This window comes from Anomaloglossus baeobatrachus, chromosome 1 (assembly GCF_048569485.1).
Source record: "Anomaloglossus baeobatrachus isolate aAnoBae1 chromosome 1, aAnoBae1.hap1, whole genome shotgun sequence".
Lineage (NCBI taxonomy): Eukaryota > Metazoa > Chordata > Amphibia > Anura > Aromobatidae > Anomaloglossus > Anomaloglossus baeobatrachus.
In genome coordinates this window covers 633,551,630-633,569,427 of record NC_134353.1, presented here as the reverse complement: position 1 = coordinate 633,569,427, position 17,798 = coordinate 633,551,630, and the positions used below count along the sequence as shown (strand labels likewise).

The 17,798-nt window shown below is 47.6% G+C and overlaps 1 protein-coding gene across 3 annotated transcripts in view; it reads right to left on the bottom strand.

The window, feature by feature from the left end:
- CARMIL3 (capping protein regulator and myosin 1 linker 3) overlaps positions 1–17,798 on the bottom strand; it is a 137,347-nt gene that overhangs the window by 103,679 nt on the left and 15,870 nt on the right. For all 3 annotated transcript variants that reach the window (XR_012724887.1, XR_012724888.1, XM_075319299.1), the window contains exons 3-5: positions 12,869–12,919; positions 6,121–6,180; positions 2,678–2,796 (exon numbers count right to left, since the gene is read on the bottom strand). Coding sequence is in view for 1 of the 3 variants with exons in the window: in XM_075319299.1 (XP_075175414.1) it covers positions 2,678–2,796; positions 6,121–6,180; positions 12,869–12,919 (230 nt within the window). In the remaining 2 variants the exon portion in view is untranslated. The remainder of the gene's footprint in view (positions 1–2,677; positions 2,797–6,120; positions 6,181–12,868; positions 12,920–17,798) is intronic.

Genomic DNA, 17,798 nt, shown 5'->3' with positions numbered 1-17,798 from the left:
TTTCACCCCCCCCCACCAGCGTTTGTGATTGGTTGCAGTCAGCCGCACCCACACCCTGAGTGGGGGCTGACTGCTTCCAATCACAGATGCTATCTGTGCATCTATCGTGGTATAAAAATAAATAAATAACTAAAATACATGTTATAGTGTCCCCCTATATTATGATACCAGCACAGATAAAGCCTACAGCTACAGGCTGCAACCCTCATTTATGTGCTTATCTTGGCTGTGTATCAAAATGAGATGAACTACATGCAGATTTTTTCTTTTTCTTTTTTTAATTATTTAAAGAAATAATTTTTTAAAAAATTGCATGCGTTCCCCTCCAATTTTGATACCCAGCCATGATAAAGCCCGACAGCTGGGGGGCTGGTATTCTCAGGCTGAGAGACCCATGCTTATTGGGCCTCCACAGCTGCCCAGGATTGCCCCATCCATTACATGTGACAGTCTCGGCACTTTACCAGGCTCTTCACGATTGCGCTGGTGCAATGGCAATCGGAGTGATAAGTGGTTAATGAAATCAGCTGACACTAAGCCCTAGATTAGTGATGGTGAGGGTCTATGAGACCTTCCCCATTACTAATATGTAAGTGAAGGTAAATAAACACAAACACCGCAGAAATAAAATACAAAAAAACCCCTCTTTTACCACTTTATTAACCCTCCCCAACACCTCTGCAGGTCCTAGTAATCCGCACAAGGTCCCATGATAATTCCAGCTCAAATAGAACGTGAGTGCCTGCTGTGAGCTTCAGGCAGAGACTGAGTGAGCCGCGCACTCAGCAATGATGTCACTCAAATGATTTGCGGTCACAGCTAGAGGTTCCCACGGACCTCCACCTGTGACCGCAGGTAACCTTTCCTCAGGGTACTTCATTAACATCAGTGACACCACCTTTACTGAGGACTCTACTGAGGTCACCTGAGGTTAGGTTACCTGCGGTCACAAGTAGAGTGCCATGGAAACCTTCAGCTGTGACTGCAAATCACTTTAGTGACGTCACCACAAATCGCTGCTCAGTCTCTGCCTGAAGCTCACAGCGGGCAGTCATGTGTTAACATGCTCGTTGTGAATTCAGATGTAGCAGACCTGGAATCGTCATGGAACCTCATGTGGATTACATCGGACCTGCAAGAGTGTTTTGGGGGTTAATAAACTGATAAAAGAAAATGTTCTTTTGTATTTAATTTCAAATAAAGGATTTTTTGGTGTTTGTGTTTATTTACTTTCACTTACAGAGTAGTAATGAGGGGGTCTCATAGACTCTCCTTTCACTAATCTAGGTCTTAGTGGCAGCTGTGGGCTGACATTAACACCTTATTACACCGATTGCTACCGCACCAAGGCAATCGTTAAGAGCCTGATGAAGTGCCGGTAGTGCCACATCTAATGGATGCGATAATCCTGAGCGGCTGCAGGCTGCTATTTTTAGGCTGGGTGCCCAAAAGCATGGGTCTCCCCAGCCTGAGAATACAAGCCCCCAGCTATCGGGTTTTATCATGGCTGGGTATAAAAATTGGGGAGGGGGGACCGCACACAGATTTTTTTAAATAATTTATTTAAATAATATTTAAAAAAAAAAAGTTACATGCAGTTCCTCTTATTTTGATACACAGCCAAGATAAGCACATGGCTGGGGGCTGCAGCCTGTAGCCTGCTTTATCTGTGCTAGGTGCTGGGGACTCCGAATCATGCCCAGTGCGCATCCATCCTCCACTGGCCTCCATCAAGAGTGAGGTATGTGCTGTGTCGCTGCACATTCATTAGCATGTTAGTACTCCCACAGGGGTGTGCTAACATGGTATGTTGGCCGACGAGCCAAGGGAATTATCGCCCTTGCGACTAGTTGCTGGTCTCATTAGCATATAATAAATGATCTTCAGAAATACTTTTTCTACAGATCTCTTTATCTATGCTACTAGATGCAGGGACGGTTAGGCAGGGATTAGAAATATGCACCCAGAACTGCTCGTGGTTCCGGGTGCATATTGGACCTGACAGGCTCACTTTAAAAATTGTAGCAGATGGTTCTATTTCGAATCATTCTGAGGCTACATTCACACGTTCAGTGTTTGGTGAGTTTTTTTACCTCTGTATTTGTAAGCCAAAATGAAGAGTGTGTGAAAAATACAGAAGTGGTGCACATTAGTGATATAGCGAGCACTACCATACTCGGGTGCTCGAAATGAGGTCAGATGCTCGGATTGCGCAATTCAAGTACCGAGTATAATGGACATAAGTGGGGAATTTCCCATTGACTTCCATTATATTTGGTACTTGAGTTGCGCCCATCCGAGCATTAACTGCTCATTTTGAGCACCCGAGCATGGTAGTGCTTGCTCTTACCTAGTGCATGTGTTTCTACTATACTTTTCTTCTGATTGTTCCACTCCTGTTTTTGGCTACAAATACTGAGATAAAATCTCCAAATACTGAATGTGTGAACGCGGCCTTATAAGCAGTGTAGGCAGTTTTTACTATCTAAAATCCAGCAAACTATTTATTACCTCTGTTAGATGTCACAGGGAAAGATTATCCCTATTATCACAATTCTTATTACAGCGACCGGCATACGGCAAATTAAAGAAATCCCAACAGACTGTGCTGAACTCTAATTAAGACATTGCTTGTCACACGGCAAGGATTTGATGTCACTTCCAAATGGGAACTTACACTGTATCTGGAGTGGGAAATATTTTGGACAGTGTGGCCTGGATGCCGCTAATCAGCTGATCTGTATTCTGTGAACTGAGGGTCAGTTGGAAGTTCCCCTTCTCTGTTTCAATAAGTATCTGTAAGAGGAACAGAAAGCAGGTAATGGCAGCATGAAGACCGCAAACACAGACAAGAGTGGCACATAGTGTAATACTATATACAGTGTGTCCACCCTTATCCTGTCCACCGCCATTATCTTGAGAATGGCGGCAGCTATGGCATAGAAGTGGTGTCTAGGTATAGTAAAGTAGCCATGCGCTACGCAATGAAACCACCTATAGCGCCACCTGGTGGAAAACAACAGAGTTAGCATTTTTATCTCGAAAACGGAACGAGATAGAGAAAAAAAGTGAATTACAAAGTTGTAGGGCATCATCAATTCAATACGAATCAACACCTTGCATACAGAAATGTTATGACTAGAATGTATAAAACTCACAAGGCTGCGGACGTGAAGCAATACCTCATGGAGACTTTCCTACAAGTCATTGGGTATGGTGGCTGCGTGAAGTGGCCTCCACGCTCACCTCACCTGACCCCATTGGACTTCTTTCTGTGAGGTCACATCAAACAGCAGGTGTATGTGACCCCTCCACCAACATTGCAGGACCTACAATGAGGTATCATAGATGCTTGTGCAAACGTGTCACCTACCATATTGCACAACGTGCAGCAAGATACAGTATGATGTCCAGAGTCCAGATGTGCATTGCAGTTGACGGTGGCCACTTTGAACATCAAAGTTAAATGAGCACCATATGCGTGACCAGCATTCAATGTTTTGGGGGGGTCATGGGTTTCATATCATAGCATTTCTGTATGCAAGGAGTCGATTTGTATTGAATTGATGATGCTCTACAACTTTGTAATTCACTTTTTTTTTTCTATCTCGTTCCATTTTCGAGATATTTTCACTGCGTAGCGCATGGCTACTTTACTATACCTAGACACCACTTCTATGCCTATAGCTGACGCTGTTCTCAAGTTAATGGCGGTGGACAGGATATGGGTGGACACACTGTATATCTGATGCAAAGGTAGATAGTCTCTAGTCTCATACAAATAGAACAATGACCTTTTTAATCTTTTAATAAGGGTGGAATTAGAAAGGTAAAGCTGGTGTCACACTAAGCGACAGCGACAACGACGTCGCTGTTACGTCACCATTTTCGGTGACGTAACAGCGACCTTGTAAGTCGCTGTTATGATCGCTGCTTAGCTGTCAAACACAGCAGAAGCAGCGATCATAACGTCGCTGTGCTACATGTGCAGAGAGCAGGGAGCCGCGCTTAGCGCTGGCTCCTTGCTCTCCTAGGTACAGTACACATCGGGTTAATTAACCCGATGTGTGCTGCAGCTACATGTCAGTGCAGGGAGCCGTGCGCACTGCTTAGCGCTGGCTCCTTGCTCTCCTTGCTACAGTATACATCGGGTTAATTACCCGATGCATACTGCAGCCACATGTCACAGTGCAGGAGCCGGCACTGGCAGCAAGAGCGGAGGCTGGTAACCAGCGTAAACATCGGGTAACCAGGGAAAGGTCTTCCCTTGGTTACCCGATGTTTACGCTGGTTACAGCTTACCGCAGCTGCCAGTGCCGGCTCCTGATCGCTTCATTTCGTCGCTCTCTCGCTGTCACACACAGCGATCTGTGTGTCACAGCGGGAGAGTGACGACCAAAAAATGAAGCTGGACATTCAGCAACGACCGGCGACCTCACAGCAGGGGCCAGGTCGTTGCTGGATGTCACACACAGCGACAGCGACGGGACGTCGCTGCAACGTCACAGAAAATGGTGACGTAGCAGCGACGTCGTTGTCGTCGTCGTTATGTGTGACACCAGCTTAAGAGTTAGGGGTGCTTCACACACAGCGAGCTCGCTGCCGAGATCGCTGCTGAGTCACGCTTTTTATGACGCAGCAGTGACCTCATTAGCGATCTCGCTGTGTGTGACAATGAGCAGCGATCTGGCCCCTGCTGCGAGATCGCTGCTCGTTACACACAGCCCTGGTTCGTTTTCTTCAAAGGCGCTCTCCCGCTGTGACACAGATCGCTGTGTGTGACAGCGAGAGAGCGACAAATGAAGCGAGCAGGGAGCAGGAGCCGGCGTCTGGCAGCTGCGGTAAGCTGTAACCAAGATAAACATCGGGTAACCAAGGTGGTTACCCGATATTTACCTTAGTTACCAGCCTCCGCCGCTCTCACGCTGCCTGTGCTGCCGGCTCCGGCTCTCTGCACATGTAGCTGCTGTACACATCGGGTTAATTAACCCGATGTGTACTGTAGCTAGGAGAGCAAGGAGCCAGCGCTCAGTGTGCGCGGCTCCCTGCTCCCTGCACACACAGCTAAGCGGTGTGCGCTGGTAACTAATGTAAACATCGGGTAACCATACCCGATGTTTACCTTAGTTACCAGTGTCCGCAGCTTCCAGACGCTGGCTCCGTGCAAGCACGTCGCTGCTGGCTGGGGGCTGGTCACTGGTCGCTGGTGAGATCTGCCTGTTTGACAGCTCACCAGCGACCATGTAGCGATGCAGCAGCGATCCTGACCAGGTCAGATCGCTGGTCGGATCGCTGCTGCATCGCTAAAGTGTGAAGGTACCCTTAGACAAACTTAAAGTGAACTTGTCATGTAAAAAAACCCTATAAATCTGCAGATCTGAGCCCTATGACTGAAAGCCCGTGGCTGCCGGGAGGAAGAAAGGGCATTACCTCCCAGTAACAGAGGTCTCAGTGAAGCGGATACATAGCGTCAGAACGCTATTAAGCTGCAGATCTGCACCGTTCACAGTCCCATAACTGAAAGTATGAGGTTGCCGGGTGGAAAAAAGATCATTGCCTCCCGGCAGCACGGATCTCGGCGCAGCTGCCACATCGTGTCAGAATGCAATTAAGCTGCTGATCTGCGCCGATCACACCCTTATGACTGAAAACCCAAGGCTGCCAAGAGGGAGAAAGATCATTGTCTCCCAGCAGCAGAGGTCGCAGTGTGGCTGCCACATGGCGTCAGAACTCTATTAACATGCAGATCTGTGCTGGTCACGCCCCTTTGACTGAAAGCTCGAGGCTGCCAGACGGAAGAAAGATCATTGCCTCCCGGCAGCAGGGGTCTCAGTGTGGTGGCCGCATGGCATCAGAATGCTATTAACCTGCGGAGCTACACTGGCCACACCTATATGACTGAAACCCAAGGCTGCCGGGAGGAAGAAAGATCATTCACCCCCGGCAGCAGGGGCCTCAATGCGGCTGCCACATGGCATCAGAACGCTATTAACCTGCGGATTAACCCCATATCTGCAGGTTAATAGGGTTTTTTTACACGTCAAGTTCCCTGTAATGACTCTTATAACACTGACTTTGAAGATATATATCACTGCTCAACAATGTATACATATTCCGTACCTGGCTAAGACTGATAGCTGTGAGAGATCGTATTTCCAGAACACTGAAGGAGCTTTCAATCTAAAAAAAAGGAACCATCAAGATCACTATTAGGCTAGGTTCATACATTCAGGATTTTCTGTGGATTTCTGCACCACAAATCTGCAGCAATTTACAGTGCAATACACATGGAAATTAAAGGGAATCTGCTGGCACCTAATCTGAAAGCAGCATGATGTAGGAGCAGAGACCCTGATCCACATTCTGCCAAAAAGCAGCCAATCAGTGGTATGGGCAGGGTTATACAGAGCTCGGCATTCAGAGAACAGATGGATCTGCTGCAGATACAGTGACTTTACCAAAACTACAGAAAGCACCCCAGTAAGTCTCTGCAACTCTCAGATTAGATAACAGAAACCTGGTGACAGATTCCCTTTAAAGAAAGCTTCAGATATCATCTGCAATCGCCTCATTTTTGTGAGAACTTTTATGGCAGATTTCACCCTATTGTATACATTGTATTGGAGTAAATCTGTATTCACTGAAGACTTTCCCATTACTGAGATAGGAAATGGCAGTTGGTGCCGATGAGATTCTATGATGACGGAAGGAGGGAGGAGCTAGAGGGAGGAGCTAGATGCAGAGGGAGGAGCTGGAGACAGCCCCATCTCACTCTTTTATCTACATAGAATCTCATCAGCACCAACTGTCATCTCCTATCTCAGATCTCAGTAATGGGAAAGCCTTCCTTAGAATTGAGAATTTTCATAATGACTGATCAATTCTGACCGAGAAAGAAGTCGATTTCTCTGATAAGATATATTATAAAGTTGCTTTTTTCCATGTGTACTATTGATTTATAAAATAAAAATTAAAACGATGGTTACACTTTAAGTATACTAAACAGCATGAATCTGCCTGGGGAGAGGGGATTACAGCTTGAGCATTAGATCTTGTCTGTATTATTTTATAGGTTTGGAAAAGGTAGATGTATGATTTAGTCTTTATAAAATAAAAAACACCACTAAAATAGAAATAAGGGGTATGAATGCACGGAAGGTGGCAGCTGGCAGGGATATCAATAGTGTGCAGCCCGCTCTCTATGAAATCTATCAGGTAATCGCCCCTCCTCGCTGCTCCAGTGATATCAATAGTGTGCACCCTGCTCTCTATGAAATCTATCAGGTAATCCCCCTCCTCGCTGCTCCAGTGATATCAATAGTGTGCACCCTGCTCTCTATGAAATGTATCAAGTAATCCCCCCTCCTCACTGCTCCAGTGATCTCAATAGTGTGCACCCTGCTCTCTATGAAATCTATCAGGTAATCCCCCTCCTCGCTGCTCCAGTGATCTCAATAGTGTGCACCCCGCTCTCTATGAAATCTATCAGGTAATCCCCCTCCTCGCTGCTCCAGTGATATCAATAGTGTGCACCCCGCTCTCTATGTATCAGGTAATCCGCCCTCCTCGCTGCTCCAGTGATCTCAATAGTGTGCACCCTGCTCTCTATGAAATGTATCAGGTAATCCCCCTCCTCGCTGCTCCAGTGATCTCAATAGTGTGCACCCTGCTCTCTATGAAATGTATCAGGTAATCCCTCCTCCTCACTGCTCCAGTGATATCAATAGGGTGCACCCCGCTCTTTATTAAATCTATCAGGTAATCCCCCTCCTCGCTGCTCCAGTAATATCAATAGTGTGCACCCCGCTCTCTATGAAATGTATCAGGTAATCCCCCCTCCTCGCTGCTCCAGTGATATCAATAGTGTGCACCCCGCTCTTTATGAAATGTATCAGGTAATCCCCCTCCTCGCTGCTCCAGTGATATCAATAGTGTGCACCCCGCTCTCTATGAAATGTATCAGGTAATCCCCCCTCCTCGCTGCTCCAGTGATCTCAATAGTGTGCACCCCGCTCTCTATGAAATGTATCAGGTAATCCCCCTCCTCGCTGCTCCAGTGATATCAATAGTGTGCACTCCGCTCTCTATGAAATGTATCAGGTAACCCCCCCTCCTCATTGCTCCAGTGATCTCAATAGTGTGCACCCCGCTCTCTATAGAATGTATCAGGTAATCCCCCCTCCTCACTGCTCCAGTGATCTCAATAGTGTGCACCCCCCTCTCTATGAAATGTATCAGGTAATCCCCCTCCTTGCTGCTCCAGTGATATCAATAGTGTGCACCCCGCTCTCTATGGAAAATATCAGGTAGTCCCCCCTCCTCACTACTCCAGTGATATCAATAGTGTGCACCCCACTCTCTATGAAATGTATCAGGTATTCCCCCCTCCTCGCTGCTCCAGTGATCTCAATAGTGTGCACCCCGCTCTCTATGAAATGTATCAGGTAATCCCCCTCCTCGCTGCTCCAGTGATCTCAATAGTGTGCACCCCGCTCTCTATGAAATCTATCAGGTAATCCCCCTCCTCGCTGCTCCAGTGATATCAATAGTGTGCACCCCGCTCTCTATGTATCAGGTAATCCGCCCTCCTCGCTGCTCCAGTGATCTCAATAGTGTGCACCCTGCTCTCTATGAAATGTATCAGGTAATCCCCCTCCTCGCTGCTCCAGTGATCTCAATAGTGTGCACCCTGCTCTCTATGAAATGTATCAGGTAATCCCTCCTCCTCACTGCTCCAGTGATATCAATAGGGTGCACCCCGCTCTTTATTAAATCTATCAGGTAATCCCCCTCCTCGCTGCTCCAGTAATATCAATAGTGTGCACCCCGCTCTCTATGAAATGTATCAGGTAATCCCCCCTCCTCGCTGCTCCAGTGATATCAATAGTGTGCACCCCGCTCTTTATGAAATGTATCAGGTAATCCCCCTCCTCGCTGCTCCAGTGATATCAATAGTGTGCACCCCGCTCTCTATGAAATGTATCAGGTAATCCCCCCTCCTCGCTGCTCCAGTGATCTCAATAGTGTGCACCCCGCTCTCTATGAAATGTATCAGGTAATCCCCCTCCTCGCTGCTCCAGTGATATCAATAGTGTGCACTCCGCTCTCTATGAAATGTATCAGGTAACCCCCCCTCCTCATTGCTCCAGTGATCTCAATAGTGTGCACCCCGCTCTCTATAGAATGTATCAGGTAATCCCCCCTCCTCACTGCTCCAGTGATCTCAATAGTGTGCACCCCCCTCTCTATGAAATGTATCAGGTAATCCCCCTCCTTGCTGCTCCAGTGATATCAATAGTGTGCACCCCGCTCTCTATGGAAAATATCAGGTAGTCCCCCCTCCTCACTACTCCAGTGATATCAATAGTGTGCACCCCACTCTCTATGAAATGTATCAGGTATTCCCCCCTCCTCGCTGCTCCAGTGATCTCAATAGTGTGCACCCCGCTCTCTATGAAATGTATCAGGTAATCCCCCTCCTCGCTGCTCCAGTGATATCAATAGTGTGCACTCCGCTCTCTATGAAATGTATCAGGTAATCCCCCCTCCTCATTGCTCCAGTGATCTCAATAGTGTGCACCCCGCTCTCTATAGAATGTATCAGGTAATCCCCCCTCCTCACTGCTCCAGTGATCTCAATAGTGTGCACCCTCCTCTCTATGAAATGTATCAGGTAATCCCCCTCCTCGCTGCTCCAGTGATATCAATAGTGTGCACCCCGCTCTCTATGGAAAATATCAGGTAATCCCCCCTCCTCACTGCTCCAGTGATATCAATAGTGTGCACCCCACTCTCTATGAAATGTATCAGGTATTCCCCCCTCCTCGATGCTCCAGTGATATCAATAGTGTGCACCTCGCTCTCTATGAAATGTATCAGGTAATCCCCCTCCTCGCTACTACAGTGATATCAATAGTGTGCGCCCCGCTCTCTGTGGAATGTATCAGGTAATCCCCCTCCTTGCTGCTCCAGTGATATCAATAGTGTTCGCCACGCTTACTATGAAATATATCAGATAATCCTCCCTCCTCGCTTCTCCAGTGATATCAATAGTGTGCTCCCCGCTCTCTATGAAATACATCAGATAATCCTTCCTCATCGCTTCTCCAGTGATATCAATAGTGTACACCCCGCTCTCTATGAAATGTATCAGATAATCCTTCCTCCTCGCTTCTCCAGTGATATCAATAGTGTGCGCCCCACTCTCTATGAAATGTATCAGGTAATCCACCCTCCTCGCTACTACAGTGATATCAATAGTGTGCACCCCGCTCTTTATGAAATGCATCAGGTAATCCCCCCTCCTCGCTTCTCCAGTGATATCAATAGTGTGCACCCCGCTCTCTATGAAATGTATCAGGTAATCTCCCCTCCTCACTGCTCCAGTGATATCAATAGTGTGCACCCCACTCTCTATGAAATGTATCAGGTATTCCCCCCTCCTCAATGCTCCAGTGATATCAATAGTGTGCACCTCGCTCTCTATGAAATGTATCAGGTAATCCCCCTCCTCGCTACTACGGTGATATCAATAGTGTGCGCCCCGCTCTCTATGAAATGTATCAGGTAATTCCCCTCCTTGCTGCTCCAGTGATATCAATAGTGTTCGCCACGCTTACTATGAAATATATCAGATAATCCTCCCTCCTCGCTTCTCCAGTGATATCAATAGTGTGCTCCCCGCTCTCTATGAAATATATCAGATAATCCTTCCTCCTCGCTTCTCCAGTGATATCAATAGTGTGCGCCCCGCTCTCTATGAAATGTATCAGGTAATCCACACTCCTCGCTACTACAGTGATATCAATAGTGTGCACCCCACACTCTATGAAATGCATCAGGTAATACCCCCTCCTCGCTTCTCCAGTGATATCAATAGTGTGCACCCCGCTCTCTATTAAATGCATCAGGTAATCCCCCCTCCTCACTTCTCCAGTGATATCAATGTGGCACCCTGGACAATCCAGGACGTCACAGGTACTGCAACAACACACCCCACACCCCGGTCAGGAACACCGAAGTCAAACACAAATCCTTGTTGCCTCCCTCCAGGGGCTGATGTCCACACCAGGTGGGGCGGAGCCAGGCGGTTGGCTCCTCCCACCGAGGAGTTCACAGTCCTGGAGGCGAGAAAGAAGGGCAGTTGGATAGTGACAAGTAGGAAAGAGAGAGTGAGGGGAAGGAGTAGTGGAGGAACTGACTGGCTGTGTCCGGGTACGTGGCCCGGGCACCTGACAGCAAGGTTGGCAGACGGTGGTGACCGTCTGCAGGAGAGGCTGATTGACGCACAACCGAAAGGACCGGGGACGGGCGGTGGCCCGCCGGTACCGGATCGGGGAGCGAAGAGAAGCCAGCACCATCCGGCAGGGCCTACGGACCCCGACCAGGCTAGGAGTCGCCGTTAAACCGGTCAAATCCGTCAGCGACGGGAACCTCCGGGGTTTCCCAGCAGTAAAGACCCGACTGAAGGCAGCCATCCAAACCGTGAGGGAGAGAAAGCTACCACCAGAGCTAGAGCTTCCAGGGCCAGAGCCTGCGGGCAAACAGGGCTCCCTTAGCCAACCTACCGCTGGGGAGCGGGTTACCGGTGGGAAGCCATCGGGGCCGAGAACATAATACCGGTGCAGGGAGAGACAGTTACTGCCAACCTACCGGGAGTGACCGTCGCAGCCGTCTGTGGGACTCGTCCATCCAGCCGTTTGTTTTACAAGAGACTCCGTGTGCTTTACTGGCTGAGTAAGTACCACCATGCCGTCTGGCACTGCGCTGCCCCGCGACCCCGCACTTGGCCAGGCCCCGCAATACACCAAGCAGATACCAACTTCGGGCCCCGGGACTACCAAAATCCCCCTACCCACGGAAGGGAGGAAAACATCCCAGCTGCTCCCTGTCATCGCTCCCGGGATCCCCGTACAGAGCAGCGGTGGTGCCCCAACCTCACCACACACCGTGGGTGGCGTCACAAACCGACATCCCAAACACCAACAAATCACCCCTTTCACTCACGGGCGAGGAGCGCCGCTCGAGTCACCGGATCCGGCCCACCGCTTGAGCCACCGAGCAGCAGCAGCAGCGCCGGACCCGAGCGTGGTGAGCGCAGCGCCCCGCCGCCCGCGACATCAATAGTGTGCACGCCGCTCTCTATGAAATGTATCAGGTAATCCCTTCTCCTCGCTGCTCCAGTGATATCAATAGTGTGCACTCCGCTCTCGATGAAATGTATCAGGTAATCCCTCCTCCTCGCTGCTCCAGTGATATCAATAGTGTGCGCCCTGCTCTCTATGAAATGTATCAGGTAATCCCCCTCCTCGCTTCTCCAGTGATATCAATAGTGTGCACCCCGCTCTCTATGAAATGTATCAGGTAATACCCTCTCCTCACTGCTTCAGTGATATCAATAGTGTGCGCCCCGCTCTCTATAAAATGTATCAGGTATTCCCCCCTCCTCACTGCTCCAGTGATATCAATATCTCTGACACCCCAGACAACACCCATTTTGGGGATATACAAAGATGTGGATATCTGGTAACTGGTGATAATGGGAATAAACCATTAGGTTTGGAAAGATATCTACAATAAGCTATGTCTTTGGTCAGGCCACCACAATAATATAATTCTGCAGGGCTTCGTGGTTTGGCCGGATTGTTGGCGGCATCCATGCTTTCTACTGGGGAGGGTACTGTATATTATCCAGCCACAAACTATTCACAGATACTTGGTAGGTGATCATATTCCTGACCAAGGGCTGTGGTCATCGCATGTCCATGGGATCCTGTCTACATTATAGTATATTACTTTAGATTTTGCCCCTTGAAGGAGACGTGGCTGTGATTTTGTAATAACCCACGGTAGTTCATACATGACTCACCTTTGCTGGCAATTTGATGTAGAATATATAGAATCTCCAGCATGTTGTGACCTGAGAATACATAGATATGACAGATTTTATTAAGAGATGAGAGTGTATGCAAGCATGGCAAAAAACCAAATGTGATTAAATGGATCTGTTGCTATGGAAACTTCCATGCTTTTTTTGTGGTACCCAACTGAATTGTTTATCTCGGAAAAGACAATCAGGTAGATCCTATAAATAGTTATTTTCTCAGCTTGTCACTAGGAAACTGTAGTATGATATTCACTTTACTAAAACACGAGCAAATTCACTAATGCTATGTGATGCACAGTACCAGAATAAACATATATGCAATATGTATGTATGTATGTATGTAGGTGTATAATATGTGCAGTACTAGTCAGGATAAATGTAACCAACTATACTGGTCCCAGGATAGTGTGTATGTATGTATGATAGTATGTATGCATGTATGATAGTGTGTATGTATGTATGATAGTGTGTAGGTGTATATTATGTGCAGTACTAGTCAGGATAAATGTAACCAACTATACTGGTCCCAGGATAGTGTGTATGTATGTATGTATGATAGATAGAATGTATGTATGATAGTGTGTGTGTATGTATGTAGGTAGGTGTATATTATGTGCAGTACTAGTCAGGATAAATGTAACCAACTATACTGGTCCCAGGATGAAGAAAAGAGAACTAGAGAACGCCCATTTCACAGCCACAACCAAATACTATCTGCATTGTGTGGCCTCGGACTAAATGCTGTCATAAAATCAGCAATGTCTGTAGTCTGTGGGAGTTTGTAACGTCTGTGATTTTAAAGTTTCACAAGACAAACTACAGTTAGGTCCAGAAATATTTGGACAGTGACACAATTTTCGCGAGTTGGGCTCTGCATGCCACCACATTGGATTTGAAATGAAACCTCTACAACAGAATTCAAGTGCAGATTGTAACGTTTAATTTGAAGGTTTGAACAAAAATATCTGATAGAAATTGTAGGAATTGTACACATTTCTTTACAAACACTCCACATTTTAGGAGGTCAAAAGAAATTGGACAAATAAACCAAACCCAAACAAAATATTTTTATTTTCAATATTTTGTTGCGAATCCTTTGGAGGCAATCACTGCCTTAAGTCTGGAACCCATGGACATCACCAAATGCTGGGTTTCCTCCTTCTTAATGCTTTGCCAGGCCTTTACAGCCGCAGCCTTCAGGTCTTGCTTGTTTGTGGGTCTTTCCGTCTTAAGTCTGGATTTGAGCAAGTGAAATGCATGCTCAATTGGGTTAAGATCTGGTGATTGACTTGGCCATTGCAGAAGGTTCCACTTTTTTGCACTCATGAACTCCTGGGTAGCTTTGGCTGTATGCTTGGGGTCATTGTCCATCTGTACTATGAAGCGCCGTCCGATCAACTTTGCGGCATTTGGCTGAATCTGGGCTGAAAGTATATCCCGGTACACTTCAGAATTCATCCGGCTACTCTTGTCTGCTGTTATGTCATCAATAAACACAAGTGACCCAGTGCTATTGAAAGCCATGCATGCCCATGCCATCACGTTGCCTCCACCATGTTTTACAGAGGATGTGGTGTGCCTTGGCTCATGTGCCGTTCCCTTTCTTCTCCAAACTTTTTTCTTCCCATCATTCTGGTACAGGTTGATCTTTGTCTCATCTGTCCATAGAATACTTTTCCAGAACTGAGCTGGCTTCATGAGGTGTTTTTCAGCAAATTTAACTCTGGCCTGTCTATTTTTGGAATTGATGAATGGTTTGCATCTAGATGTGAACCCTTTGTATTTACTTTCATGGAGTCTTCTCTTTCCTGTTGACTTAGAGACAGATACACCTACTTCACTGAGAGTGTTCTGGACTTCAGTTGATGTTGTGAACGGGTTCTTCTTCACCAAAGAAAGTATGCGACGATCATCCACCACTGTTGTCATCCGTGGACGCCCAGGCCTTTTTGAGTTCCCAAGCTCACCAGTCAATTCCTTTTTTCTCAGAATGTACCCGACTGTTGATTTTGCTACTCCAAGCATGTCTGCTATCTCTCTGATGGATTTTTTCTTTTTTTTCAGCCTCAGGATGTTCTGCTTCACCTCAATTGAGAGTTCCTTAGACCGCATGTTGTCTGGTCACAGCAACAGCTTCCAAATGCAAAACCACACACCTGTAATCAACCCCAGACCTTTTAACTACTTCATTGATTACAGGTTAACGAGGGAGACGCCTTCAGAGTTAATTGTAGCCCTTAAGCCTGCTTTACACACTTCAATAGATCTTTCAATCCGTCGTCGGGGTCAAGTTGTAAGTGACGCACATCCGGCATCGTTCGTGATGTATTTGCGTGTGAAACCTACATGCGATCGATATTGAACGAAAATACGGTGATCGCGTACACGTCGTTTATTCCTCATACATTGGACGTTTGGTAGTACGAAACTAGTGAATTGTAACGTGTGACATCCCTCATACGATTTCGGTGTCTGATGCTATGTGCGCAGGTGTGCGCTCTGCACCGCAGCTTAAAAAAGGTCTGCTTCAGAGCGCAGCTGAAAAGCTGCATTCTGAAGCGCCTCACAATGTCTGTCATTCACTAATCTCTGTCAGTCCGTCACTATCTCTGTCCCTCTCTCTCTCTCCATGTCAGTCTATCCCCCTCTCTCATATACTCACCGATCCCCGATCCCCGGCGCTGCACGGCGTTCACACTGCTCTGGCGGCTTTTACTGTTTTGAAAAAGCCGGCCGCCCATTAAACAATCTCGTATTCCCTGCTTACCCCGCCCACCGGCGCCTATGATTGGTTACAGTGAGACACGCCCCCCACGCTGAGTGACAGGTGTCACACTGCACCCAATCACAGCAGCCGGTGGGCGTGTCTATACTGTGTAGTGAAATAAATAATTAAATAATTAAAAAAAAACGGCGTGCGGTCCCCCCCAATTTTAAAACCAGCCAGATAAAGCCATACGGCTGAAGGCTGGTATTCTCAGGATGGGGAGCTCCACGTTATGGGGAGCCCCCCACCCTAACAATATCAGCCAACAGCCGCCCAGAATTGCCGCATACATTATATGCGACAGTTCTGGGACTGTACCCGGCTCTTCCCGATTTGCCCTGGTGCGTTGGCAAATCGGGGTAATAAGGAGTTATTGGCAGCCCATAGCTGCCAATAAGTCCTAGATTAATCATGTCAGGCGTCTATGAGACACCCTCCATGATTAATCTGTAAATTACAGTAAATAAACACACACACCCGAAAAAATCCTTTATTAGAAATAAAAAACACAAACACATTCCCTCATTACCAATTTATTACCCACAACAAAGCCCTCCTTGTCCGGCGTAATCCAGGATGATCCAGCGTCGCATCCAGCGCTGCTGCATGGAGGTGACCGGAGCTGCAGCAGACACAGCCGCTCCTGTCACCTGCACGCAGCTAATGAAGACAGCCGGCGATCAGCTGAGCTGTCACTGAGTTTACCCGCGGCCACCGCTGCATCCACCGTGGATGCAGCGGTGGCCGCAGGTAAACTCAGTGACAGCTCAGCTGATCGCCGGCTGTCTTCATTAGCTGCGTGCAGGTGACAGGAGCGGCTGTGTCTGCTGCAGCTCCGGTCACCTCCATGCAGCAGCGCTGGATGCGACGCTGGATCATCCTGGATTACGCCGGACAAGGAGGGCTTTGTTGTGGGTAATAAATTGGTAATGAGGAAATGTGTTTGTGTTTTTTATTTCTAATAAAGGATTTTTTCGGGTGTGTGTGTTTATTTACTGTAATTTACAGATTAATCATGGAGGGTGTCTCATAGACGCCTGACATGATTAATCTAGGACTTATTGGCAGCTATGGGCTGCCAATAACTCCTTATTACCCCGATTTGCCAACGCACCAGGGCAAATCGGGAAGAGCCGGGTACAGTCCCAGAACTGTCGCATATAATGTATGCGGCAATTCTGGGCGGCTGTTGGCTGATATTGTTAGGGTGGGGGGCTCCCCATAACGTGGAGCTCCCCATCCTGAGAATACCAGCCTTCAGCCGTATGGCTTTATCTGGCTGGTTTTAAAATTGGGGGGGACCGCACGCCGTTTTTTTAAATTATTTAATTATTTATTTCACTACACAGTATAGACACGCCCACCGGCTGCTGTGATTGGGTGCAGTGTGACACCTGTCACTCAGCGTGGGGGGCGTGTCTCACTGTAACCAATCATAGGCGCCGGTGGGCGGGGTAAGCAGGGAATACGAGATTGTTTAATGGGCGGCCGGCTTTTTCAAAACAGTAAAAGCCGCCAGAGCAGTGTGAACGCCGTGCAGCGCCGGGGATCGGGGATCGGTGAGTATATGAGAGAGGGCTGCTAACTTCAGTTACTCAGGAGATTAGCGGTCACCGGTGAGTCTTCACGGGTGACCGCTAATCAGGGCGCGACACAGACAGAGCCGCAGCATGACAATGAAGTCGGGTGAAGTTCACCCGAGTTCATTCTGACAGTGCGGCTCTGTCTGTGTCTGCTGTTATCTGCCATTCACCGCTGCTACATGGCTGTCTGTGTCTGCTGTCAGCGGCCATGTAGCAGAGCTGACCGGCAGATGACATAGTAAAAACGCATCCCTACACATTACACACGCTTGTCAAGACAATAAATAAAAAAAAAAAAGGGTGCCCAATGCATACGTCACAGAACACATGATCTAAAGGATCGCACACAAAATTGATCAATTTAACATAGGCTACTAACGCACGTGTGACAGCAAATGAACGACCTACGTGCAATCTCATTAGATCGCATATGCGACCTGGGCGTGTCACATCGCATACGAGATCGCAGACCTAATTGTAAGGTGTAAAGCAGGCTTTAGAGTCCCTTGTCCAATTACTTTTGGTCCCTTGAAAAAGAGGAGGCTATGCATTACAGAGCTAT